The following is a 26,406-nucleotide window of genomic DNA, read 5'->3' as shown; positions in this document are numbered from 1 at the left end:
TCAAACGCGCATCCAAATGGCGCGTGCGGGTCGGGGGCCCAGGGTCTGGTTAGAGCCTCTGACTAACCTTAAGGCCCGAGGCACTACTGCAGGAACGATACGCGCAATGGCACCCCCGGATTCTGCACAAAAAGGAATGCGCGGTAGCAACGTTGCGACAGAGTGCAGTTTGGGAGGACGAGAGCATGCAAATAGCCCTGGAGGGCGAATGGAGAACAGACCGCCACAACGACTACCCCAACGTCAACACGGCGTGACGCGTCTCGGGAAGGAGAAGGCTGGACGGCGCCTGCCATTGGCCGCGGCTTCTCGAGGTTGGATGCACAGCGGGAAACGACGATGGTGACGCCGACGGGGGTGGCACGCCCGAAAGATCAATGCGAAACAGCTGGCCTAACCAGACAACCACGGGCGACAGCGCCCAATTTGCACGCGCGCCAGTCATTATTCGGCACGCGATAGCTTCGTGTTGTGTAATCGTTATCGTCCGCCGGCGACATGCAGCTGGGGACCCGGGCCCTGGTGATCGTCACGCACATGAATAGGGGTTCACGCTAGCCTGCTCATCTCGAGAGCCCAGTGCCGCGCTGAGGGCGCAGAAGCCAGGTGTTTCTGGTAGGCAAGGAGCGCATGAATGCCATTCCGATCCGACACAACCCTCCTGGGGACACCCACGATGTCGCGTCGCAGAAAGACAGAAGCCCTATATGCGCCCACACCTGGCGTCATCGCGCTCTCTTTTTCCAACAAACACAACAAGGTCTGATATTGGCTGATTCCAGATAGAGCAGAAACTTCACCAACGCCAACAAACTGCGCCTCGTGCATGTCGAGCAACATTGCCTCAGCACCACGCAACCTTGAAGACGTGCGCCTATCGATACGCCCCACACGCGTAGCGCGACTCAGTTGTCCTGGTCCCATGGATTGCTCTCCCGGCCCGCTCCATCCTACGTCAAGCCCAGCGATCAAACTCTAATAACAGATTGCCGCTCAAGTCAAAACCTTCCACTCTCCTCGATCTTGCCCATAACCTCTTGTGTATGCCCCCAGACCTTGTCCAGCCCGCCCTCCTCCCTCAGCTTCTGCGCTTTCTTGGTATCTGCCAGGATGTCCCCGTTCCAGTTCAGCAGATAGCTTCCACTGCCTTTCACACCATCACCTCCAATAACGTCTGTCTTGGCGCTATCCGCTTTGGGGGCGTATCGCGGCGCCGTGGCAGCGAACAAATGTCTTTCGCCGCTTTCCACTTGTGGAACGAAGAGAAAGCGTCGAAATAGTCCACCCAGCGTAGACATGACGGTGTCGTTGAAGCGACCGAAGAGTTCTCGCGTTACGCCTGTCTCGACGCCAGAGGGGTATCCGTGGATATATGCTGTCTTTGGATTTTGACTTGCCAAGTGAGCCATGGAGAGAGACGTCATAGAGCTTGCATGGAGCAGGACGTTTTTGAGAGTGAAGTTATGTCTGAGGGAGAGGTCGGAATAGTCAAGGCCTCCGAGTCTCAAGCCAGCTTGCGGGTCCAGAACAGCGACCACGCGAGACAAGTTATTAGTCTCAGAGGCCTTGTTGAGGAGCGGTGTGAGTTGAGAGATGAATCGCATTCGTGCGTAGTACTGCACAGCCATCTTCCTGTCCAGACCTTCGGCTGTCTCGTCTCTTCCTTTCATCGTGAGGTATCCGCACGTCATAAACAGCACATTGACTTGCTTCTCCTTGCTCTTGATCTCACTACATGCCTCGTCCACATTCTTCAAGAGCGAGATGTCCTTTTGGATGAAGCTAACCTGGGATGAGCTATTGATCGAGTTGAGCTCATCCATAATCTTGCCGGCTTCTGTCGCATTTCGGCCGATCAAATAGACATGTGGAGATGTGGTCGTGCGAACGAATTCGCGAGCAGTGAAGAAGCCTATCCCACTTGTGCCTCCAACGAATACCGCGACTAGATTCGGAGGTAGGGTTTTGAGCGATGCATTGTGAGCGCGAACAATGTCGAGAGCAACCATGATGACGAGTATTGGAATGAAGTAGATAGTTTTACAGGAAGATACACTGCTACTGAGAAAGCGTGAACAGCCGCGATGGCTGTCGTTAATATAGTATCTGTTACCGATGAATGTAGTCTTGCCAGGTAACCGTGCGTCCCAATATTCGTCCGTGGCGACGGAGATAGCGTTTGTGAAGTATCCCAGACTTTTCGTGCCGGACAGATTCTAGCGGGGCATTCTGTACTCAGACTTTATGCTCGAGAGCATTGCTGAGGGTGCATACAGGTAGGAAGCTGGTGCTCCCACTCGAACAGGCTCAATCCTCCGCGTCCGCCGAAGACAGCGCTAGTCCCACCAGATCCTCACCCTCCACCCCACCAAGTACATTTCGCAACATGACTAGATTCACGTTCGGCGCAGTCTTTTGTGGAGAGGAAACACGCCCACCATGAACGCATTCGGTGACATGTCACCTACTTTGGACCCGACTCAACTCGCTGCCGGACACGCTCCACCTACGCCTCCGCACGAAAACGCACTCGACGACATCTACGGTTCAGCGCCCGCTTCGCCCACCCTCTCAGCGAACGTCCCTCATGTACGCGCTCACGAAATACTATCCGACCTTCCTTCCCGTCAACGAGCGCTCGACACGGATGCATACCGAGAGGGTCTGGCAAACAGCAAAGGCCAATACGTGCAAGAAGGATTCGATGAAGGCTACTCTCTCGGTGCCAACCTAGGCCTACGCGTCGGCTACATATTAGGAGTTCTACAAGGCTTTGTCGCGGCCTGGAGGGGTCATGATGAGCAAGTCCACAAGGAAGTCGCACAAGTCTTTGATTCTGCGCGTAAAGAGCTCGCCATCGAGGAGTTGCTAGGCCGCCAGTGGGTAGACGAAGAGGGTATATGGAAGTGGGGTGTTGTAGGAAATGACGACGACCCTACATTCAGAGAGGTCTCGGACCAGCATCCTGTAGTGAAGAAGTGGATGGGCGTAGTTGAGGATCTGGCAAAGAGGTGGGACGTTGATCTCAAGGCTGTGGAGAAGAGTCAAGTGCCGCAGGACGAACAATCATGAGTGACTCCGAAGGATATCTAGGTTTCCTCTCGCATCCTCACTCCTCCCATGGTATATCGATATCACGACAAAGCTCTACTTGCATCAGCAAGGGCTCAAGTGGTGTCAACGCAATCACAGCAATCGTTTCTCCATGCATCCGATCAGAAAGCTCTATAGCTCGCTCGAGGACGAGGTAGCCTCCTGTTGACGGAAGATGAAGCAGAACTGCACCATCTTGAGATAGGATAAGGGGAGGCAGATTTTCGCAGACAACGTCCTATCCTTTGTCGTCCCGCGCAGCTTCACAAAGTCAAAAGTTTTGACTAGACAACGAAATTCTCAAAGATTACAAAGAACGAGTAGATAGAGCTACGATAGAAGCAGAAGTTCGGGTTATACCGGAGCATGAGGCTGACACCTTTAGATGGTGCACGGACAAAATAACGGTTGTAGGCGGGCAATTGGCGGCGTTGAAAATGCCGTCATGACTTTAAGTCCGACAATGCGCGACAGATAATGCAATCTCACAACGTGCTCCTCATGTCATACTACACTTTTCCCGTGCTGTCTTCACCCTGTTTCCGACAGCCATGATCCATGGCTTGTCTGCTCTTCGAAGAGCACCTGCGCAACATGCAACATCACGATTGCTGACGTCAACCTTCTCCCCCACGCGACTCTACCAGGCACCACTCGCGCGCCACCTTCAAACACAGCAATGGGAGCCTCTGCGCCCTCCGAACCCCGCAGACCTACCAAAACCGCGACAACGTAAAGTCAAGCCTCCGTTTACCCGCCGGAAATGGGTGCGCCGCCTTGCTGTCGTCTCTGCACTGCTCGGTGCTGGGTGGCTAGCTGACCGGCAATTCTACGCCTCGTCCATCACACGCAGTTTGCGCACATTCAAGACGGGCCTTTTGATAGGCATAGACTACAAGATCAACTTCCGTGCGCATCCTCCGCTTGCGAACAGCATTGAAGAATTGCATGCGCGGAATGCGCAGAGGATATTCGACCTGCTGCGGTACAATGGCGGACTATACTTGAAGATTGGACAGGCGATTGCTATGCAGAGCGCGATATTGCCACCACAGTTCCAGAAGATGTTCCAGCAAATGTTCGACGATGCGCCGCAGAACGAATGGTGGGAAGTCGAGCAAGTCATACGAGAGGACTTTGGCAAAAGCGTCGAGGACGTCTTCGGTGTCAGCTTCACACGGGAAGGACAGGACGGTCGGGGTATAATGGAAAAGACTGCAAGGGCTAGTGCGAGTGTTGCGCAAGTGCACTGGGCAAGACTGGCAGATGGAAGGGAGGTCGCCATCAAAATTCAGAAGAGAGAGATTGCCCAGCAGGTGGGGTGGGACCTTTGGGCATTCAAGGTCGTTTCTAAAGTGTATACCTGGTGGTTCGGCATCCCTGTCTACACTCTGGTCCCATACATCTCGGAGCGCCTAATGCTGGAAACCGATTTCGAGAACGAGGCGGACAATGCGGTAGAGATGAAGGGGCTGGTGGCCGGAGAACCACGACTCAACGGTCGGGTTTACATCCCTGCAGTGTACCGCGAGCTTTCAAGCAAGCGTGTCATGACTGCGGAATGGATCGAAGGTGTACGATTATGGGACAAGGAGGGCATCACAAACAGCTGGAAGGGTGGATGGCGCAGAGGCAGCCCCGGTGCAGGTGGTAACCAGCTACCACCAATCCCCCGAGACGCTAAGATCGATACACATGCGCCGGAGGACGCCACACAGCACGAGTTCTTCAAGCCTGACCGTAGTTCATGGAGAGGCAACGACGAGAAAGGCGGCCTCGGCGTCTCCCTGAAGACCACCATGAACACTATCGTCGATCTCTTCTCAGCACAAATGTTCCTCTGGGGTGCGGTACACTGCGACCCCCATCCAGGAAACATATTCGTTCGCCGCCTGCCCAGTGGACAGCCAGAAGTCGTCCTTATCGACCACGGCCTGTATATCCGCATGGATCCCAAGTTCCGTCTCCAATACGCGGAATTCTGGAAGTCACTTCTCGCTTTTGACAACGCCAAGATCGAGGAGATCGTCACCAGCTGGGGCGTAAAGCACGCTGACATATTCGCATCAGCAACCCTCATGCGTCCGTACGAAGGTGGTGACAAGAGTGTAGCAGGTGTTCTCAAATCCGAAATGAAGGGAAAAGATCAAGCGGAGCGAGCCTTTGAAATGCAAGCCAAAGGTCGCGACGCCATCAAGCTCATTCTCGGCGACGACGCAAAGTTCCCTCGTGAACTTCTCTTCATTGGCCGTAACCTACGCATCGTACAGGGCAACAACCAATTTCTCGGTTCTCCCGTCAACCGTATAAAGATCACTGGACTATGGGCTAGTAGGGCTTTGATCGAATCTAAAGATCTCAGCGTGAGCCAGAGATGGAAGAACTGGATCCAGCATCTGCGCTTCCGGTTCGTGCTTACACTTAGCGATGCGGTGTTCCTCTGGAGTAAGCTCAAGCAATTGGTTGGTATGGGCGGAGGCATGGAGGATGATATCGAAGCGCACATGCGTGTTATGGCGAAGGACTTTGGTGTTGATCTTCAACATGGCGTGTTTGAGGGCTAGTAGCTGTATAATAAATTTAATTCCCCTCACGTACGAGGCAATGCCTGTTGTGAATTGTCATGGTACAGGATTGGTTGTCCTAGTCCTGTAAGTGCATCACGAACGCGTTTAAGAGTTGTTCCGTGTCACCATCTGCTTGTATACCACGAACATCTACTCCCAAACTTAGCGAACCCCGTGGAGACTACTGGAAATCATCATCTACTACGGTCTCATAACAAGCCCCGAAAAAGACCTAATCCGCGCGTTCCTGAACAAAGTTCACGCAAAGAATGCCCCGCACTAGCATCCCGCTCGACATTTCCGAACCTCCCCACATCCATGGATCTTTCCGGCATCGCGTCAGGCAGGCGCCGGTAGAACATATATCCACCATAGACTCAGATCCTAGTCCTTCAAATACATAGAACACTGCTTGTAGCAAGAGTAAAATTTCCATCATCAACTCATATCTACTGCAAACAATGGCACCAAACTGGGACAGACTTATCCGCTTCATCGCCACAGATGGGCGTGAGCTGCGGGGTCAACCTATCCTCCCCTCGCCAGAATTCGATGTCGGTACGACGACAGAAGAGACGGGACTAAAGGCTAAGGTAATCGATGTCAAGAACAATGACATCTTCGACCCCGCCACCAAGGTCACCGATGAGGAAGTCACCGTCAAGAAGCTACTAGGCCCCGTGACCACAGACGAAGTACCCATCATCCGGTGCATAGGTCTAAACTTCATCAAACACAGTAAGTATCTCTCACACACCCCATACACTCTTCTCCAACCATTGACCTCCCCGCGTCCAGTCCAAGAAGGCGGCCGCACCCTCCCTCCTTACCCCTCCACCTTCATCAAAGCCAACACCTGTCTAAACGACCACAACGCCCCCATCGTCATCCCCAAACTCGCCCAAGACAACCAAGCCGACTACGAAGGCGAACTCTGCTTCATAATCTCACAAGACGCAAAGGACGTCTCCGAAGCCGACGCCTTCAACTACATCGGCGGCTACACCTCCGGCAACGACGTGTCCTCCCGAAAACTGCAACGCGACCCCCTCCTCGCAGGCACAGTCCCCCAATGGAACTTTTCCAAAGGCTTCGACACGTACGCACCTCTAGGCCCTCAACTCGTCTCCCCACGCGTGATTCCTGACCCGTCGAAATTGCATCTCAAGACGGTGGTGAATGGGGATCTGAGACAGAGTTCTGGGATTGACGATTTGTGCTTCAAGATTCCGACATTGGTGAGTTATTGTAGTCAGGGGACTACGCTGAAGAAGGGCACGGTTTTCATGACGGGGACGTGTGCGGGCGTGGGGTATGCGATGAAGGAGCCGCAGTTTTTGAAGCCGGGGGATTTCGTGGAGGTTACGCTTAGTCCCGAGATTGGGACGCTGAGGAATACGGTGGAGTATGCTTAGGTGGATGGATAGAGGGATGGGCTGAGGCTGTTAGTATAAAAACCTCGATCGAGAATGTATGTCCAGTGGTTTGAGATATTTGCTTGGTGTGTTGAAGGCACACAGGTCTTGCACAATTCCTTTACTTAGTATTTGAAGCTTGCATACATAAACTCTTCTGATTCCTCACCAAGGCTTATGATATTGGAGCATGGAATCGAGAGTCGATGACGCCGATAGTATTGGATCTACTTTTGTACGATATTTAGCTTATCGTATCGTGTGGATATCGCTTGCTGTAGATCCCCAGTACACAATATGCATCGTCATATTCTCGAGGATGATGGCGTGATAGAATACAGATAATCTTGGAGGACGAGAAGCTTTCCCATCTAAACCTTCCCATCAAATCTTCGACCTCGCCTTACTCTTCTCCTCCATCTCCCTCCTCTTAATCTCAAACCTCTCCATGGGCGCCCCCTCAACAAACCGCTCCGCCAACGCATCCACAGCATTAACCACAGCCACCAACCTCGCATCCCTAATCGGCGCATTCTGCAACCTCTTCATCTCAATCATACTCTTGCCATCATTCACTTTAAGCTGTTCCTCCAAGAACGCCTCAACCTTGCCATGGAACTCCTCGCCAGTAGCATCCCACACGTAGTTGTACAGGCCGGCATCGAGCAGCTCTTGCGCGGAAAGCTTGCGGCCGAACATGAGGAAGTCGTTTGCGCGGTGGATGCCGATGGATTGCGCGAAGGAGAGGGCGGACCCGTTTTCGGGGACGAGACCGAGGGCCGAGAAGGGGCATTGTAGCCAGGCGGTTGAGGAGGCGAGGACGATGTCGGCGATGCCGGGGAACCAGGCTGCGCCGCCGCCGACGGCGGGGCCATTGAGCGCGAGGATGAGGACTTTGCGGTGACTGTGGGGTGTTAGTGTTGCTGTGTGAGAATTCATGGGTGTATGTAGACTTACTCAATCATCGAACGTAGAAGCTCCGTTGCTGTGCCCATGTCAGAGTTAGTACTATAATTCAGAAGTACCATCACATTTCAACATGAAAGTAAAGTTGCGGCGTAGGCAAGATCAAGAGGTGGACGTACCATAGCTGAACCTTGACATATAACTCAGCTTCTTCTCCGCATCGTTCTTGAAGGTTTCGCTGCCTCCCCCGGCGATCCCCTTGACGTCCGCGCCAGCCGAGAAGAAGCGTCCCTCGCCTGTTAGCACGGTGAAGATGGTGTCTGGGTGCTCATTGAGAACGCGTAGTCCGGCGATGATGTCGGGAATGAGGTTTCCGCCAAAAGAGTTGAGGGCCTTAGGTCGGTTGAACTGAAGGATGTGTTAGCGGACGCATACTGTGATGTTTACGCATGGGTAGATCGGGTAAGATCGTCTGGAGGGATTCGGGAGTGTGCCGCGCGGATTGATGATGGAGTCTCTGAGTGTTACCTTAATGGTACCGATTTTGCCCTTGATCTCGAACTTGATATCCGAGTAATCCGATGAAGAAGTCATGATGTTTATTTTCCTGGCTCTTTCGCGCTATTCTTTGAGGCGGTAGAGCAAGTCTCCGATTACAATGTCGCAAAGATTCTCCTATTAACACTCTGTTTTAGGTAGGTGGATGGTAAGATGGGTGATGAAACTCCAGACTATCGAGACGGAGTGTACTTGTGGAAGATGAATAGTAAGCTTTCCCCGCAAGACGCGACAGGCCTCGGTTCGGGCGACTGAACGAAGTCTAGTGTTGGGTATATTGTCGAGTCAGACCTTATCACCGCGAGCTGAAGAACAACGCGACTGAATATTGTGCTTTGATGCTGATTGCGTGATGAGAGATGATGCAGCGAGTTGGAGTAGTCGCGTACCCGTGCATGGGTTGCTGACAATACTGTGAGGAACGATGTCGCGTTTTACCTCGGCAGGTTTACGAGGCACGTCATCACGGGCTACTACATCCACAACATCGCATGCACAGCACAAGAGCTTGACGAACTCCACCGAGGAAGCGGTCTGATCTCTCGCTCTTTTCCAGCAATGCGCGATACGAAGTTTAGGATAGTACATCGTACTTGCCGCATGACACGCACGCGCACACCATGAAGCAGGCAAAGTCATTACCAAAAGCCACACTTCGCAGAGCGTGCATTACATCAAAAGACAACAACAGCATATGCGTTCATTCACTCAACATATATAGCTCATCTCAGTCCTTCCAACGATCTATCTAAGTTTTAACAAATTTACGCATCTCGCATTCCAAACTGCCCTAGCATGATAGGGCCAGACAAGTCAAAGTCGCAATATTAGACCCATCGAACAACTGTTGTTAGCCTATATCTCATTCTACTCTTGCTACAATCTATCGGGACGCAGTCGACACTTTGACCCATGGTTTTGTGAAAAGTTTCCCTAGAATACCTAGCCTTTTTGTGTCTCTATTCCAAAGCATGTAATTCGCAATCTTTGTTATAGCTTCAAATCCACTTATCCATGTTCCACCTGCAAAGTCCTGATGGCTGAGGGAGGCATATATAGTGGCACTGGGGAGTCCCAGCCCTCGAAAACTGAGGGTGTTGCTCTTCACTCTTCACTCTTCACTCTTCGTTATTACAGCACTAGCCGACTCGAATGAATATCTCAGAAGCAAGCTGCATCACGTCCTCGCTGGAGCTCGAAGTCTAGCATGAGTATCCACCCATAGTCCTTCATTGGCTCATCAAGCAAGTCAAGTCACAAGCAGTATACCAGTCACGGGCATCACGCAAAACATTCAATCAGCGGTGCGAGAAAAGCATATAATTCCAAAGCAAACAAAACTAAAAGCACCATCACTCGCACCACACGTCCCCTTTCCCCATCTCCAAGCGCAATGGTCGTGGCGAGCTAGATGTTCCTTTCCCGTCCCTGGAAGCAGCCTCCTTGATGGAGATCCGTCAATCACGCGGACTACTAGCCGCCAACCCCATTGCAACCCTTCGAGTCTACCAGCCAAGCTTCAGTCACATACACTCTTCGCCAGATACAATTTAAAATCGTCCCCTTGTTAAGCTTTACCTCCCCACAAGCTGGCAGACATGTCCGAAGGGGGGAAACTCAAGGAAAGTACTAAGAACCACATGAAAGGACGAGGGGGCAGGGGATAATTAATGCGAGGTGAAAGCCGTAAAGTCAAACAAAGATCAGTCATCAGCTGGAGAGCTGCCCAGTAACACTAGCTGTGCAAGACGACCAAGATAATCGGTTGGCTGTAATCCGGAAGGAGTTGAGATGTGTTTACAAGCCGAACTGTAATGCCAAATGGAGATACCGTGTGGGTCGAGCTTCCAGAGATGTGTGTGAGATAGTCGTCAGAGACGCATGGCCATGAGAAACGCAAGACAGTGGAATGTCTTCCTAGGTCCGTACGAGGTGTCTGACGAATGGATCCCATGAACTGATCAAGGAGCGACGCCGTCCAATATGTTGCCAGGACGGCAATGCCGCATTTCCCATTCGTTGTGTGTGCGGAGCCGCGTCAGAAGAAGCGGTCACGCAAGAGTTGAGATGACGAATCGAAAGCCGCATCAAATCAGTAACCAGATGCATACTGGTCCCCGCCACGCTTGTTGGCCGAACGAAGCTGCCTGAAAGAAGGAAGAAGGTTAGTAAAATCTGGATCTGGCGCCCCCCGCGCTAAGCGTTCTCAACACCAAACGCAAAGGAGAGGGTCCCTTACGAGGATCAGATATATCGAACTCACATTCCGGTGCCCTCCTGGCGCGCGTTGACCGGACCGCGCTTGGTGCCAGCTGCCGTGCCCGCGTTGGCAGCGGCGGTGGTGGTGACGTGGCGTCCGCGGCCCTTGTCGTCTTCCTCGCCCTGGCCCTGGTTGGCAGCCTGGGCGATGGCTTGGGCGTTCTTCTGGTACTTGTAGACGGTCCAGTCGAACACGTAGTCGTACTGGAAGCCTTCACGGACGAAGAGGTCGCGGAAAATCTTGCGGAGGTACGAGTAGTCGGGCTTGTCATCGAAGCGGAGGGAGCGGGTGTAGTTGAGGTAGATGGCGAACTCGTTGGGGAAGCCACGGCAGAGGACCTCGGTGGGAGTCGTCATCTTCTTCTCCATGATGCGGTCGTATTTCTGCTTCTTGGTGGCCGCCTTAAGACCCTGCCAGGGAAGGGATCCACGGCAGAAGTAAAGCATGACATAGCCCAAAGACTCCATGTCGTCACGGCGGGATTGTTCTGTTGACGTTAGTTTAGCAAGCTGGATGGTGTGCGGGATACGTACCGACACCCAAGTGAGTGTTGATGGAGGCGTAGCGGGCGGTACCAGTCAAGTTCTTGTTCTCTCTGTACGGGATGTGGAAGTGCGTCTTGGGATCGCGGTACTTCTTGGCCAGACCAAAGTCGATGACATTGACCTGGTTGCCGCGCTTGCCAATGCCCATAAGGAAGTTGTCGGGCTTGATGTCGCGGTGGATGAAGGACTTGGCGTGGATGTACTCAATGCGGGAGATGAGCTGATCGGCGAGGAGCAGAACAGTCTTCAGGGAGAACTTGCGGTTGCAGAAGTTGAAGAGGTCCTCGAGGGAAGGACCAAGCAGGTCCAAGACCATGGCGTTGTAGTCGCACTCGGTTCCGAACCAGCGGACAAAGGGGATGCCGACACCGCCAGCGAGCGACTTGTAGACGCGGGCCTCATATTCGAGCTGGGGGTGCTTCGCCTTGACGCTCTCGAGCTTGATGGCGATCTCCTCACCAGAGATGATGTTGGTACCTGTAGACGTCAGCGGTGCTGGGGCGGTGGGTGAATGGCGGCGGCTACGTACCGAGGTAGATGTCACCGAAACTGCCGCTACCAATCTTGCGGCCGATTCTGTACTTGTTGCCGACGCGGAGGTCCTGCTACTGTCAGCCTGGGGCCCTGCGGAGCGGTGCTTGGCCGCCATGGTGACGGCAAGCGGGGTCGGGGCGTACCATTGTCGTCATGCTTGCAGAGGTGCAACCTTGAGGAGGTTGGCCTGTGGTGGAGGGAGGTATTGAGGGGGGTGGGTCGAGTGTTGTGACGATGGGGGCGCGGTGGTGTTTTGAGGATCAGCCTGCTGCGGTGGACCGGTCAGTATGAGGCTTTAGCCAACAAGGCGGTGAGTAAGCGGAGCGGGCAGCCGAGAAACGCTAGGGGAGGCAGTCGAGCGTGTTGACCGACAGGTAAAGGAAAGGCCAGCGGAGCAGGTGCGTCGTGGTGAGAGATAAATAGGGCACGGGGGGCAGAGGGCGGAGCCGACTGACGAGCTGGGCAGGACTTACTGTAGGGCGTGAATGAGCCCAACGATCAACGATGCCGGCGAGCGTGGTGCGGGCTGGCGGGCGGGCGAGGTTTGCGACTCTAGCAAAAACGACACAGAGAGGCAGCTGCAGGGCACGGGACAGCACAATAGGCCGGTGGAACAAGCACACTGTGATCGTGGTGCTGTATCAAAGGAACGCTGATGGCAAGATGCAGAGAACCACCTGGGCACCTGCCTTGTATTCGGCCACTGCGCTTGGCGCGCTAGCGAGCTCTTTCACCGTGGACTGCTGCCCGCTGCCCGCCGCCGTGTATCAAGCCTGCGGACCGCAAATCGCATCCCTGAGCCGCTCGGAGGCATCGCGACCCATCGCACCGCCGTTTGCGTCGTGCGTGTCCGCACATGTCCAGGGTGTCACTGTCGAGATGCCACTGCCCGTTTCAAATGCCGTCGCCTGACTGCCGCATCATGCGACTGAGCCACAGATCTGCCCCTTTATGCATCTCGCGCAGTTCGCGAACCGATTGCGCTATATTTGACTTTGACCAAGAACGTCCTGCAGACGCCGTCCCGCTGCTAGAATGAAATTTCGTCGTAACCGATGTTCTGGAAAGACTGCGGCCCGAAACTGTCTCGTGACGAAGGTCGGGTACGGCAAACACATCATAATACAGACTAGGCAAACACCACTTGCGTATAACAGTTTCATCGTTCAAAGCCAGAAACCACCCCATGAAGAGTGTTCCGCATATCCGTACAAGCCCTTTCAACAACAACACAATAGCGCTCTGCGAGATGTTTTTTTATTCGGAACAAAGGAAAGCATCAGTCCCAACACCATCTCCCGACTCTCTCGCTGTGACATCACATCTGCAGAACTCTTCGGACTATGTAGTTATGCTTGCTAACCGAACCCGCTATACTTACTGTATGAAGCACCGCGTAGCATGTGCCCATGGTCTAATACTCAACATCACATCCCGCCTCTCATAGCAAGGACAGTTATACAATCTCCTTTGTAGAGCTGCTCAGCTATGTCAGAGACATTCGATACCGGAAACATCCGAATATCATCTTGACAGCGTACAGTATCAACATATAGTGACAAATAGCGTCGAAGGGAAATTGGGATAGCTGTTAGGTCAAACGTAGTCTAGCAGCAGGTGATTTGCATGCGGAAACCGCCTGGTAGATGTGATTAAACCCCACCATATCTCTGATCCTCTTGGGTTGAGCCGAAGTAGGCTCCCTGGCGATGTGGTGACGATCTCTGCGTGAATGGTTGCCTGCAATTTAGTTGACACGCACTCGCATGACCAGAGCCATAGAACAAGAGTGACGATATGTTCGTGATGGGTTGATTTTGCCAAGTCTATACAGCCATCTCAGTCAGAGATCTTGTTTGATCATCCTCCTCCGCGGCTATTGTACACTGCCTCTGATTGCACTCGTATGCTCAAAGATCGCTCCCCGTATCGCGAAGTATCCGGCTTAGTGGTTCGGAGCCTGGTTCTTGAGGGCTGGGTTGCGCGGGTCGTTCTTGTACTCGTCGGCTGTGCTAGTCAGCCTGCGAACATATCGAGCTGGATGGCTTGGTCTCTGGAATGAGGATTACGTACACTGGGCCATGGCGTTGGCGGCAGAGTTGACACCGTAGAGGATGACGAGGCCTGTTGACTCTTGTTAATCCTGTCTCACACAGCGAGCTCTCGGCTCCCGAGCAATTCCATCTCTTTCTGATCCATCAATTGGGCCTTTCTGAGTTTTTCCTGCCCTAATCAAAGTCGCGCGACGTACCGGAGACGTAGAAGGGCCACATGGGCTTGGCTGTAGTACCTCGTTAGCAATCTTTTCAAGCTCGAGTTTCCACTATCTTCGTGTGCAGGGTGTCATACCAATTTGCGCCGGGAACTTCCTTCCGAGAAGAGGCATTGTGACGTGTGTTGGAGGGGCAATTGACTGATTTGACGGTTGCGGCGAGGGATGCGGTGATGGGTTGAGCTCCGCTCGAAGAACAGCCCTGGAGATGCTTGGCGTCTGCGCACGGATCCCTCACGTCTTTGTACTAAGAGGGAGCGACATCCCACTTCGCTCGCGTCCAGCTTACACTTGCGATTGCCGAACCGTTTACGATCATGGCACTGGAAGGATGCGTAGGCTCTCTACGCAGTAGTATGCAATTACTCGATTCGTCCATCAACATACTGGACCAAGGCGTGAGCGACTTCCCCCGTCTAGCCAAAGTATTGCAGACTACACGGGTGTGTACACGTTAAGAACATGATTATACCTGCATCGTGTTGACCCTGGAACAGCACTTCGAGCTCATCTCCGAATCTGACCTCCAAACGGCGCAATCAGCACTCCTCTCAGAAATCCGCCCTGAAGTCGATAACCTTCTTAAGCGCGTAGAAAACTACCTCGACAAGCTGGAGCGTCGTGAGCAATCCTTGATAGCGAAATGCGACCTGAATGACGGCAGACTCGGACGCGACAACAATGGCAGCTCAGTTCCCAGACCAGCAAGCAGGACCGCACAGCGAAGCGGAGGCAAGACTATCAGCGCGCAACAAGAAATGAGGATGAAGACCTTGAAAGCGAAGAAGGATAGGCTAAGCTATGCTGTAGAGACGCTAGAGTTGCAGGCGAAGCAGAGGGAGCGGCAGTTGCGGATGAGCATGGCCGCACCGCAGCAGTTATACGACGATTGATGATCTGCTACATTTGGGCAGAGAAAGCATAAGTTGGCCTGTCGGCAATGATATGGGCCGCATGAGTTCACAATCTTGGAACAGGCGTTTTGGCATAAGATACCCCGGAGTAGTTCAATATAGACACCATATTATTCCCACGTAATTTTGAGGAATGCAACAAAATGCGAATCTTTAGTTGACCTTTGACGCCTGGTGCATGAAGGTTCCCAACAGCAGGTTGGATCAGAACTTTAGGTTGACGCTAATGAAATGCAGCTTGTTTCCCTATAAGTTGTAGAAGACAGCTCATTGAATGCCTTGGATACGTAGTTGAGCGAAAAATAAGCGCTCTCGTGCAGTGTTGTGATACCCAGTTCAGATGGTCAAGATGTTGGTGATGCGCTAGCGTCGGCTAACCCCGTGACCTGAGAGAGCGCAGAACTCGCAGAACACCGACATTGAACATTCTCCGACCACATCTTCCCCACCACCCCGTCCATCATGAGCTCTCTCCGCATCGCCCGAGCTGCCCTCCGCGCGAGGCCCGCTGCCATTGCCCGCCCCATCCAGCGCAGAGGGTACGCCGAAGTCGCCAATGACAAGATCAAGCTCTCCTTAGCTCTCCCGCATCAGGTACGCCATACCAGCTGTCGCAACATGCGGGGGCATTCCCCAGGTTGCAATTGGCATCTGAATTGAGAGGCTAACTGGTGGTCAACAGTCTATCTACAAGTCCCAGGATGTGTACGTCGCTCGAGACCCCGGCCGATCCCGCAAAGCGAAATCGCGAATACTGACATGAGATGTTCTACAGCGTCCAGGTCAACCTCCCCGCGGAGACCGGTGACATGGGTGTTCTGGCCAACCACGTTGCCTCCATCGAGCAGCTGAAGCCCGGCCTAGTCGAGATTATCGAGGAGCAGGGTGGCAGCAAGCAATTCTTCCTGTCTGGTGGATTTGCTGTTGTGCAGCCCAACTCCGTCCTCAGCATCAACGCCGTCGAGGGCTACCCATTGGAGGACTTCAGCGCCGAGGTACGAGCGGATGCACGGAGATGGGGAACAGCGACTGACAAGGAGATAGGCTGTCAGGAACCAGATCGGCGAGGCACAGAAGATTGCCAGCGGAAACGGCAGTGAGGCTGACATTGCTGAGGCCAAGATCGAGCTCGAGGTACGCACCGCAAACCCATCTTAGCAAGAAGCGCTGACAAGACCCAGGTCCTCGAGAGCCTGCAGGCTGCATTGAAGTAAATATGTAAATAGCGTTCCTTGAGTACGGCATGCGCGGTATGTATAGTAGCAAGCACAGAGCATGCGTGCTTTCCGTGGTCAAAGAATAGAAGGAGCTCCCTGAGGTGACCAAAACATTCCAAACATCCTGCAGTCTCGCTCCTCTTGACCACATTCCTCTGCATTCCGGACCGACCGTACCTTAGCCCACCAGCAACCCTACGAGCTACACCACTTTTATTGTTACCCTTCTATCAGTTTGTCTTACTTCTTTAGCACCCAGTCTTACTCTGTCTTACCTCTTTACAGCTTGTCTTACTTCACCACAGCGATCGCAGTTTTCCTTACACACAATCAACAGTTACCACGCGTCTACAACATCACCCTTCTCACGTCTGCAACGCATTATCCAAAAGTTTAGCGTCTCATGCCCCGAGGCTTCGACCAACCCACGTCAAGTTCTGCGTCCCGAGCTACCAATGCGGGACTACGCGAGCAGAGCAATCAACCATCAAACATAAGAACTAGACAGGGTCGGTTCGAAGCTCCTGCTACGATACCGGGAGCCGGAGAGGCGAAGCAACCATACCCGACCACATCCAGACGCAAGTCTAGTAGTCCCTCAGCTTTGCCCCTCCCACAAGCATCGAGCGAACCTCAACCGCCTCCTTCCGGACGCAAATCGCCTGCCTATTTGCAAGGCAGGAACCCATATGGCCGAGTCTTGGACAAGGTCCAGCATCCGTACCGGGAGCCCGAGGCAGTGACAACAGCACCTGTACCGCCTTCCCAAGCTGGCTCCAATATCGGTTCACGGCCACCTGCGGTGGGTGTCACAGACTCCAAACGACAATCTCTGGCCCAAGAGCCGGGTCGACGCGGCACCCAGACAACATACCCGCCATCAAGACAGCCACAGGTCCCCAAGTCAGTTCGCTCTGCCAAGGACTTCTTCGAAACGGAAGCCTTCCAACGTCCGTCAGCGTCCCGTCCCCCACCTTCAGTTCCTGGTACCGGTGCCGCGAAGGCGCTCGCTCCCCAAACATACGCCTCTAGTGCCTCTGGCGAACCTCCTGCCCGTGCTCCAAACCCGAAGTCATCTTCTACTCCTAACGAGCAAGCCCCCGATACTGGGCTGCTGTTGGCTTCTCTCACGGAATTTTACGATACCCGCGAATCTCTGCAGTCTGTGATTCCCTACAAACAAGGCGAAGCCGACGAGTGTGCTCCCATCATCACGACACAGAAAGCAACGCCCCCAGCCGTACCATCTGATCAGGGAGAGGAGCAGTACTTTTCCGACATAGAGCGAGAATCCATTGGTCGGCGGAAGTCTACCAACATCTTTGCAGGTAAATCCGACGGTGCAAGGCTTCCAAGTCTCGATCAACAGGCTGGACAGGACAGCTTTGCGAGCGACGCTATCTCCAAGGCGCCGCTTCCTGACACTGGTGGGGCCAATCCAGTTGATCACATAGATCCTTCCGACAAGATTGTGAGGCGTCTCGCTACCCGCAATTCAATACCAGCTGCTGAGACCAAGCAAGCCAACAATCCGAACCCTCCGTCGCAACAGGAAGGTAGACGTGCGAAGTCTGGTCGCGATCTTCGAAGGACTTTCGAGGAAGACAACGGGATCTCTCCCAAACGGCTCAGGCGCAGTGGATCACACACTGCTTCTTTGACAGAAAGTGGTACTTCAGCAAAGGAACCCGTCGATCGTGTCGCGGAGTGGACCCAGAGTACGGATGTTGGAAGTCCTCGCAACCAATCTGGGAAGTCCATTGGTGTGCGTAGACGAGCTGAGGAGATCGTGGCAAGGAATCTCGGCCACGACGGTGCAAGCGACATGAGTGTCTCCCGACAAAGCTGTATCTCAGGCTCGATACCAACTGCCAACATTGGTGTCGAGGAGCAGTATGGCGAGATCAAAGTGCCGGACGATGTCGACAACCGCCAAGGGTACGGACGTCGCGTCACACAAGATTTTGGCTTCCCAGGCGCACGGATCAAGTCGTATGGCATCAACAAGACAAGCCGACCGTTACGAGACCCTGGCAATTGGACTAAGCGAGCGTGCGGACACTTCTCATACATGGGCAAAACCGAGCACCGCGAGCATGCACAAGAGAAAATATGTCGGCAATGTTCGACCCGAGTACCAGTGCTTGAAGAGCTACTATCTACGAAGCGGCGGACACGCAGACGAGCTTCATCAGAATCGTTGACCTCTACAACCCCTTCGTCAAAAATCTCCACAGATAACTGTTGCCGCCGGCAGAGGCGTCGTCGGTGTCACTCTGAAAGCATGTCGCATGACAGATGCGGAGATAGATTCGCTGATGAGTTGGGTCACATCATCGACAATATCCTAGAAGAGCATGCAAACACACTTCAGAATGTCATCAGCAACATCAAGAACACCCAACCCAGTCTCGACCAGCTGCGAAGGGTGTCTGGAGACCTTGTTCAGCGATGCAATACCAACGGATGTGACGGGAATCGCTGCCGGACATCCTGCCGTTCAGCACATGAATCCTGTCGACGAGACGATGATTGGCTTCCACCCTGCCCATATCTCCCACCCAAAGCGGCAGAGAAACTCAACGTTGGGGCTACAGGCCAAGTCAAGCCGAACCTCAACGACCCTCAATCGAGCCTGCGTGAAGAAGTGCAGTCGATACCCGATCTTGTCGACCTTGTCAAATCTGCAGCTGACGATCTTGGCTTCGATCTTGACCGAAGGCCCACCGCGACCGACGATGACATGTTCCACAACGCCCCTTACGAGACCACACCCATGGATTCTGTCTCACGTCACACGGATGTCTCCTTTGGAACAGCAGAGAACAGGGCTACGGAGGACGAGCCGCTTACCGAAGACAGCTGGCTACAGCAAACGCGTAGACACTTGACCGAACTCTCCGAGGCCCGAGAACAGCTTATGGACGAACTGGATTCCATCGCTGGAGATCTCGACGTCAAATTTCGAGACCAACCAGAGGTTGAGTCGGTGACTGATTCGGATGCACCACATGCACATCGTGTACTCAGCAAAGCTCCCACGGGTCTCTCGCGTACATCCACGTTACAGAGAGACGCTCTTATCGACTCAGTACAGCGTATGCTCAGCAAAGCGCCTACTGGCATCTCACGCAGCTCTACATGGCATGAGCAGAGCCAGGGAGAGGCTGCTGACGACCTCGACTTCACCTCGGCACAGCGCAGATCTAGCAAAGCTCCTACCGGTCTCTCACGCACGTCTACTTCGCAGAAAGATGCTATGATCGACTCGGTACAACGTGTGCAACGTGTGCTCAGTAAGATCCCCACCGGCCTCTCACGCAGCGCTACACGGCATGGAGAAGATGACGGAGATGAGGAAGAGAAAGAAGCAGTCGATAATCGCCGTCTCGGACTTGCGCAGCGTGTACTGAGCCCAACCCCTGCAGACTTCTCGCGCACGTCTACATCGCAAGCAGATGCCATCGTCGACTCGGTACAGCGCGTGCAACGCGTGCTCAGCAAGATTCCTACTGGCCTCTCACGCAGCTCTACATGGCATGGAGAAGACGAGGAGGCCGTCGAAGACCCCGACATCGAGCCAGTGCAGCGTGTGTTGAGCATGTCACCTCCTGGTATCTTACAGGCCTCTACGTGGATCAGGGACGCTTCTGTCGACGCAACGCGACGTGTACTCAGTAAGCCTCTTACTGGCCTCCTGCGCAATGCTACTTGGCATAGCATGGGAGACGACCCAGCAGACAGTTCTTTCGTCGAGCCCGTACAACGTGTACTCAGCAAAGCTCTTACTGGTCTCTCGCGCAACTCTACATGGCAAAAGGATGATGATGCACCAGTAGACGAAGCCGTTGTTGAAAGTGTAGAGCGTGGACCCAGCAAGGCTCCTACCAGCGTCTCGCGCGAATCCGAATAGCAGGAGGATACGCCTACTGACTTCGATACTACTCAGACTGGTCAGCACGACGATGAAGACGAGTCGTTCGGGGAGCCTACGCAGCCTACACTCGAGAAGGTCAACACTAGCCTCTCACGCGCATCTACGTGGCACGGTAACAGACCTGTCGAAGATGAAGAGCCCGGAGCTGACGTTCCGGGTCTCCATGAGGATGATCTGGTCGCCACAATCGTACGGAATGTTCTCAGCAAGGTGCCCTCTGGCTTCTCACGCGCATCCACATGGCAGGACAACAAGACTGTTGACATTGAAGACATCGGGGCTGACGTTTCGGATCACCAGGGGGATCTGGTTACCGCAATGGTGCAGCGTGTTCTCAGTAAAGCATCCACTAATATCTCGAGCAAGCCAACCTGGCCCAGTTCTAAGACTCCCAACACCGCCGAAGATGAAATCCAGAGCGTTGTCGATAACAGTGTTGACGAGCTTCGGCTTAGTCGCGCACTGACTCGGATTCTCAGCCAACCGAAAGAGCCTCGGTCTGCTGGTCAAGAGCCATACAAGGCTGAAGACGTTTCGCCTGAAGAGATCTAGGAGGTGCTTCGAGTGGCGAGAGACGAGCTTCCGGCTGCTGTTGCTTCGATCACTGCCGTCTTGCAGACATTGCCAGCTGCTGAACATGCGCCCAGTGACGAGATCAGTGACGTTATGGAGCCCGATCAGCATGTTGAGCTGGCATATGAAGCGCAAGACAACCCGCAGTATGATACAACGGACGATCCTCAAATCGAGCCGCAACTTCCGAGTCAAGTGGGCCAAGGATACGGCGAAGCCACGTCTGATACTTACAGCGATCACTATACTGTATCCCCGGTCATTGAAGAAGAACCTGAGTTCCAAGCTCCTGTGCAGCGAATTCGTCGAACAAGTACAGCGCCACCTATTGGGCAACGACAAGAATCGTTCATACCTGGCTCAATACCTGTCTCGGTACCTTCCAGTTATTCTTCCGTAGTGGAAGATTTACCGGAATCGCCCGTTTTATCACGCACAGCTTCGTTCTACCCTACGCTTGGTACTCGCCGGACAGCTACCATGTCACCATCTCAGTTACGACAAGGTCCTTCAAGCCCACTATCTGTCGCTGATAACGCATCTGAACAACCCATTCTCTTGAGTCTAGCTTCACGCCAGCCAACGCTTGCAAGGCGCCGTACCAGTACAGCAACAGCCAGGATTCAGCGGCAAGACTCTGTTAGGCCCGCTTCACCACCTAGTGCGGATGATTCAGAAGCACAACCTGTGATTTCGCGTACGACTTTCCGCCAGCCTACACTGGAGACCCGCCGCACGAGCAGTGCAAAAGCCAGCAACAGGCGGCAAGATTCTATCGGATCCGCTTCTCCGTCTGCTGCATATGACTTGGAAGTACAGCCAATCATCTCACATGCGCCTACACAACAGGGCACGTTAGGGATGCGTCGAACAAGTACCGCAACAGGTAGCGTCCAACGCCAGGACTCTATCAGACCCACTTCTCCATCTGTTTCGTATGACTTGGAAGCACAACCTCTCATCTCGCGGGCGTCCACGCAACAGGGCACGCCAGGGATTCGTCGAACAAGTACTGCAACAGGTAGCGTCCAGCGGAAAAACTCTGCCAGGCCCACATCACCACCTGCTATGGATGATTTGGAAGAAGAGCCCGTCTTCTCGCGTGCAGCTTCTCGGCAGGATACGCTAATGGTTCGTCGAACAAGTACGATGTCGCCGAATATTGGACGGCAAGAATCGATGTTAACCACCTCGTTGCCTGTGGCAGAGACCTCGCTTGAGCAGCCGGCCCTCTCGCCCGTGACCCCTCGGCAAGGTACGCTAATGGCTCGGCGAACAAGTACGATGTCACCGACTATTCAACGACAAGAGTCGATGTTAGCCACCACGTTGCCTGTGGCAGAGCCCTCGCTTGAGCAACCGGCTCTCTTGCGCATGGCTTCTCGTCAACCCACGCTACCCGTCCATAGAACAAATACGACATCACCGACTGCCCGGCGACTGGACTCCATTGTACCAACGTCATCACCTGTTGCAGACGAATCGATTAGGCAGCCAGTTCTTCTACGTGCAACATCACGTCAGCCTACGCAAAGAGTTGAACGTACAAGCACAGTGACACCGGCTATTCAGCGGCAGCCTTCGACTATACGCACTCCCTCACCTGCGGCAGAGATCTCATCTAGGATGCCAGTTATCATTCGTGTGGCATCGCGAAAGCCTACACAGGGGTCCCGTCGAACAAGCACAATACCATCAGTTGTACAGCGAAACGACTCTCCAAGGCCCGAAATCTCTCCCGTCCTGTCTCTCGCTGCGGATGACGTAAATGATCAGACGTTTCCGCCTCTTGATTCACGCCAGTCTACGGTGGAGGTCCGTCGAAGAAGCTCAGTACCGACAACTGCTCAGCCAAATGACTCTCCAAGCATCGAAACCTCTCCAGTCCTGTCTCTTGCCATGGACGAATTGCCTGATCAGTTATATGCATACTCTGATACACGTCAGACTGCGCTCGAAGTTCGTCGGACAGGCACTGCTCCGACAGATGAGCTTGTCACATCTCCCGATCTGTCGCCTGCTGAATAGGATACGCTTGCACAGCCCATGTCATCTCGCCGAGTTTCACGTCAGCCAACGCGTAAGGTAACTATCCGTGAGGCCGAGATTTATCGTGCGCCTTCGCCTGAGCCTCCATCGGACACAGAGGACGTCCTTGTGCCGGCGATCTTGTCGCGTTCTATCTCATCCCAGCCTACGCGCATGGCGAGCATTCTTGCTATATCTAAAAGTCCTGTGGATCCGTCGAGAGAAGCAGATGATGCCGCATCCGAGCCTTCGGTAGACGCAGAAATTACACAGCGCTCTTTCGAGCGGCAAAGAACCATTCGGAGGGAAACGATGCCCAATGAGCGGCTCACCATAGCTGACAGGACCTTGTCTTCCAGTCTTCCGCTTCGTACTCGTACTGGATCTCTGATTTTCCGAAGTGCCGAGCAAGATGCTGAAGCGCCGCTTGATGAACGAACAGAACTTGAGAGGCAGGACGTTCCCGCATCAATCCACGTCCCTGGCCGCGATGAGGACACTGATCAGGTTGGGAGATCGCCCACGACCGCTTTCGAGGCTGACTCGGAACCTTTCGCGCTCCATATGTATCAGCGAATGGCCGAGGAGCCATCTGAAGAAGAACTTGAGCCCGAGAGCCAAAGCGCTACATCAGTCGGTGTCAACAATCTCGAAGAACCGGCTGGTCAGTTCGAAAGAGCATCCACTGCGAATGTTACATTCGATCCCGAATTACTCGCACTTGACGTCTATCAACGGATTGCCGAAGAACCGCTTGAAGAGGACTCTGAGGCTGAAAGTCAAAGCGCTATCGCGTCGACCAATGTCAACGTCATTGAGGCAACGAGTAGTCGAATCCAGAGAGCACCGACTGCTAATGTATTATCGAATCCGAACTCTTTTGCGCTCCGCGTATATCAACGCATCGCTGACGAGCCACTTGGGGAAGAACCTGAGCCAAACGCTATTGCGCCAACGAACTCCAACAGCACTGAGGATATGACTAGTCAAATTGAGAGAGCACCGACTACTCAAGTCTCTCGGACAGTAGAGCCCTTGGAACATGTCAAAGCTCGAAGCCCGACTGGCACGATGCCCCCCGTTGAGAGACGTGCCACACAGACTTCACCCGGGTATCCAGCGAACATACCACGGGCTGTAACAATAGCTCGCGACGTAGAGCGCAAACAAAGCAGTGCTGCTCCTGACCAACTCGATAGAGCACTTACCATGCGATCCTCTCCAGCACTGGAGCCTTTGGTATATATCGACCCTGAAGGCCTGCCATCAAAGACTGTCCCTCTCGAAAGAATGAGGACACAGGCTTCACCTGAACTCCCAGTCGATGTACCACGGGCGTCAACAATACCTCTCGAATCGAATCGAAGACGAAGTAGCGCTGCTCAAGGGTTCACGCCATCCGCCCGAGGATCAGAGCCTTCAGTACACTCCAGCGCTGAAGCTGTGCTCGATGAGACCCCGCAGGTACAGGGAAGATTGAGAGTAGCGCCCACAGAGCCTCGCACAACCGATCGTCGACGCAGCAGTGCGGCCCCTGGTATCACAGCGTCTCCTCCACAGACCATCCTTGAGGGCATAGAAGTCGGAGCGCAAACTAAAAGCCAGACGAAGAAGCCGAAGCAAGGCGCGAACTACCCACCTGAGCAGCAATATCCGCCAGCGCCTGCATATCCCCTACGGGAGACTCCCTCATGGACGAAGCCGGACACTCGAACTCCATCACCAAAGGTGAAAGCTGAGAGTCCGCCCAAGAAGAGAGGATGGCTTAATCTCGGGGCCAAGCCAGAAGAGGAGTCTTCTGAGTTAGAGGGAATCAAATCCCGTCAATCAAGCCAGCCTGCCCTAGACCCATCAGAAGTGCAGCCATTTCTGGACGCGGCACCTGGGTCGCCAGAAGCCCCAGGGGGAACGCAAAAAAGGCAAAACAGCTATCCGAACCAGACCAGACAGGCTACCTATCGTCGAGACTCCAGTGCCCCTCCTATCCGAAGGGCCGACACTCGAACAAGACAACCCTCCGTCTACGCTAACAAGGGCGACTACTACCCAGTCAGTCCGATCCTTCCAGACCGCATTGACAACGGTTCGCAGCTCCAGCCTTCACCATCTCGAAGAAACAGTTACTCCATCCCACAGTCAGCCTCAATACCCGAGGATTCGCCTCAGGACGAACCGCATGCGCAGTACTCCCGTCGCGTCTCGTCAGGGCCCCCTCGCCGCCAATCGCAATCTCAAGGAGCTCTCTACTCCCAAAGAGATGCTGCAGTCAGTTCCAGAGCACCCACGTTCCAAACTAAGCTGGAGGCTGAGGACGAGACTTCTCGAGCGAGTCAAGACCCTTATGAAGAAGACTTTCAGGAACCTGTCCGGAGAGACGTACGCAGGGCGACTGGCATGGGAAGCCCAATCGCAAAAGCGGAAGCAACGCCCAAAGAAGGAGCTCAGTCGCCTGAGACACGACAGAAATTTTCTCCAGTTCCCCAGAAAGAAGGCCCGTCAGACGAAGGAGAGTCAGATCATTCGCCGAGCCGGTTTCCGGAACTGTCTGGTGCTCAAGTGGCAAGGGGACAAGAGCAAGAACAAGAGCCAACAGCACGAACCGAAGAACAAAGGCGGACTGAAGTGGTTATGGAAGAAGATCCTGCGCCTGCCGACGCCAAGGTTGCACATGATGAAGACATACCCACCCGCCGTCGCATCGATAGCTCAAGCGGACCCTTCGAAGATGACAATGCCTGGATCAACAGCACGGTCGACCTCTCGCGCTCAAAGACCATCCCAAGATCATCCACCGGAGATGAAGGTGATCGAAGACTTTCAGGTGCAAACCCAGAAGAAGCGCAAATCGCACGAGCAAACACTCGTCGTGCAACCTCAGGACGAGTGCCTGATTCCGCAACAGCTTCACAATCTGCACGAAAAGACTCAACAACCGCCACGCGAAGGCTATCGTCGTCAGTCAAGAGGACGAACACGCGGCGGAAGTCATCAGCAGTCGGAGAAGACAGAGCAGCGCCAATCCTCACAGAACTACCAACGGTCTCCAGAGCACCGACACGATCGGCGACGATCCCCTCAATATCTCGACAAGCCAGTATCCGGCGAGGGTCTGCCGCTCCTAGAAGGGGTACAGCAGTCTCCCCAGAAGCTTTGCCAGACATTCAAGCCAGATCAACAAAGGAAGGCAGCTCAAGATCAACCCCGCGGCAAGAGTCCAGAGGTGCGGCCTCGCCTGTCGCGGTACAACCAGGTCGACGGTCATCTACTGCAACTAGAACAGGTACGCCAATCTCCCGAGCGGCGTTACCAGAATTTGGAGCCTCAAGGAGAGGGGGAGACGGACCTATGTCGGCCACATCACAAGGCTCGCGTGGTACAATGTCGCCAGTCCCAGCTTACGACCGGGGAAATTCTCCTGCCGGAATACAACCATCGAAAGGTTCATTGGGTACAACCCAGCGCGCAGACCAGATCTCAGAACAACAAACCCAGTCAAGCCCACGAACAGAACCAAGCGATGCTAAGCCAGCAGTGCCGCGCCGAGTGACCTCATACGGAATGTATGAGTCCAGCTCTAGTGATCCGTA

General features: G+C 53.9%; 8 protein-coding genes across 8 annotated transcripts; 5 read left to right on the top strand and 3 right to left on the bottom strand.

The window, feature by feature from the left end:
• Positions 1-998: 998 nt before the first annotated feature.
• Positions 999-2,009, bottom strand: J4E84_009607 (uncharacterized protein; the record flags this gene model as incomplete). Its single annotated transcript, XM_049392169.1, has 1 exon — positions 999-2,009. The coding sequence occupies one exon, from the start codon at positions 2,007-2,009 to the stop codon at positions 999-1,001; it is 1,011 nt and encodes a 336-aa protein (XP_049240150.1).
• A 430-nt stretch (positions 2,010-2,439) lies between these two features.
• On the top strand, positions 2,440-3,072 carry YAE1 (Essential protein Yae1, N terminal; the record flags this gene model as incomplete). The annotated part of the gene is made up of 1 exon (XM_049392168.1): positions 2,440-3,072. One exon carries the CDS (start codon positions 2,440-2,442, stop codon positions 3,070-3,072), a length of 633 nt encoding a protein of 210 aa, XP_049240149.1.
• A 572-nt stretch (positions 3,073-3,644) lies between these two features.
• On the top strand, positions 3,645-5,657 carry J4E84_009605 (uncharacterized protein; the record flags this gene model as incomplete). Its single annotated transcript, XM_049392167.1, has 1 exon — positions 3,645-5,657. One exon carries the CDS (start codon positions 3,645-3,647, stop codon positions 5,655-5,657), a length of 2,013 nt encoding a protein of 670 aa, XP_049240148.1.
• A 1,802-nt stretch (positions 5,658-7,459) lies between these two features.
• Positions 7,460-8,575, bottom strand: J4E84_009604 (uncharacterized protein; the record flags this gene model as incomplete). Its single annotated transcript, XM_049392166.1, has 4 exons — positions 7,460-7,979; positions 8,033-8,060; positions 8,161-8,389; positions 8,510-8,575. The coding sequence occupies 4 exons, from the start codon at positions 8,573-8,575 to the stop codon at positions 7,460-7,462; spliced, it is 843 nt and encodes a 280-aa protein (XP_049240147.1).
• A 2,223-nt stretch (positions 8,576-10,798) lies between these two features.
• Positions 10,799-12,024, bottom strand: HHP1 (casein kinase I; the record flags this gene model as incomplete). Its single annotated transcript, XM_049392165.1, has 4 exons — positions 10,799-11,286; positions 11,333-11,821; positions 11,874-11,946; positions 12,022-12,024. The coding sequence occupies 4 exons, from the start codon at positions 12,022-12,024 to the stop codon at positions 10,799-10,801; spliced, it is 1,053 nt and encodes a 350-aa protein (XP_049240146.1).
• Positions 12,025-14,467: 2,443 nt separating this feature from the next.
• Positions 14,468-15,043, top strand: J4E84_009602 (uncharacterized protein; the record flags this gene model as incomplete). Its single annotated transcript, XM_049392164.1, has 2 exons — positions 14,468-14,593; positions 14,648-15,043. The coding sequence occupies 2 exons, from the start codon at positions 14,468-14,470 to the stop codon at positions 15,041-15,043; spliced, it is 522 nt and encodes a 173-aa protein (XP_049240145.1).
• Positions 15,044-15,526: 483 nt separating this feature from the next.
• Positions 15,527-20,770, top strand: J4E84_009601 (uncharacterized protein; the record flags this gene model as incomplete). The annotated part of the gene is made up of 6 exons (XM_049392163.1): positions 15,527-15,658; positions 15,747-15,769; positions 15,840-16,059; positions 16,109-16,198; positions 16,679-20,173; positions 20,195-20,770. The coding sequence occupies 6 exons, from the start codon at positions 15,527-15,529 to the stop codon at positions 20,768-20,770; spliced, it is 4,536 nt and encodes a 1,511-aa protein (XP_049240144.1).
• Positions 20,771-22,993: 2,223 nt separating this feature from the next.
• On the top strand, positions 22,994-26,366 carry J4E84_009600 (uncharacterized protein; the record flags this gene model as incomplete). Its single annotated transcript, XM_049392162.1, has 2 exons — positions 22,994-24,954; positions 25,004-26,366. 2 exons carry the CDS (start codon positions 22,994-22,996, stop codon positions 26,364-26,366), a joined length of 3,324 nt encoding a protein of 1,107 aa, XP_049240143.1.
• Between the last annotated feature and the right edge of the window lie 40 nt (positions 26,367-26,406).

This window comes from Alternaria hordeiaustralica (genome assembly GCF_023758085.1).
Source record: "Alternaria hordeiaustralica strain BMP 2776 chromosome Unknown scaffold_30, whole genome shotgun sequence".
NCBI classification, from domain to species: Eukaryota; Fungi; Ascomycota; class Dothideomycetes; order Pleosporales; family Pleosporaceae; genus Alternaria; species Alternaria hordeiaustralica.
This window is presented reverse-complemented; position numbering and strand designations above follow the sequence as displayed.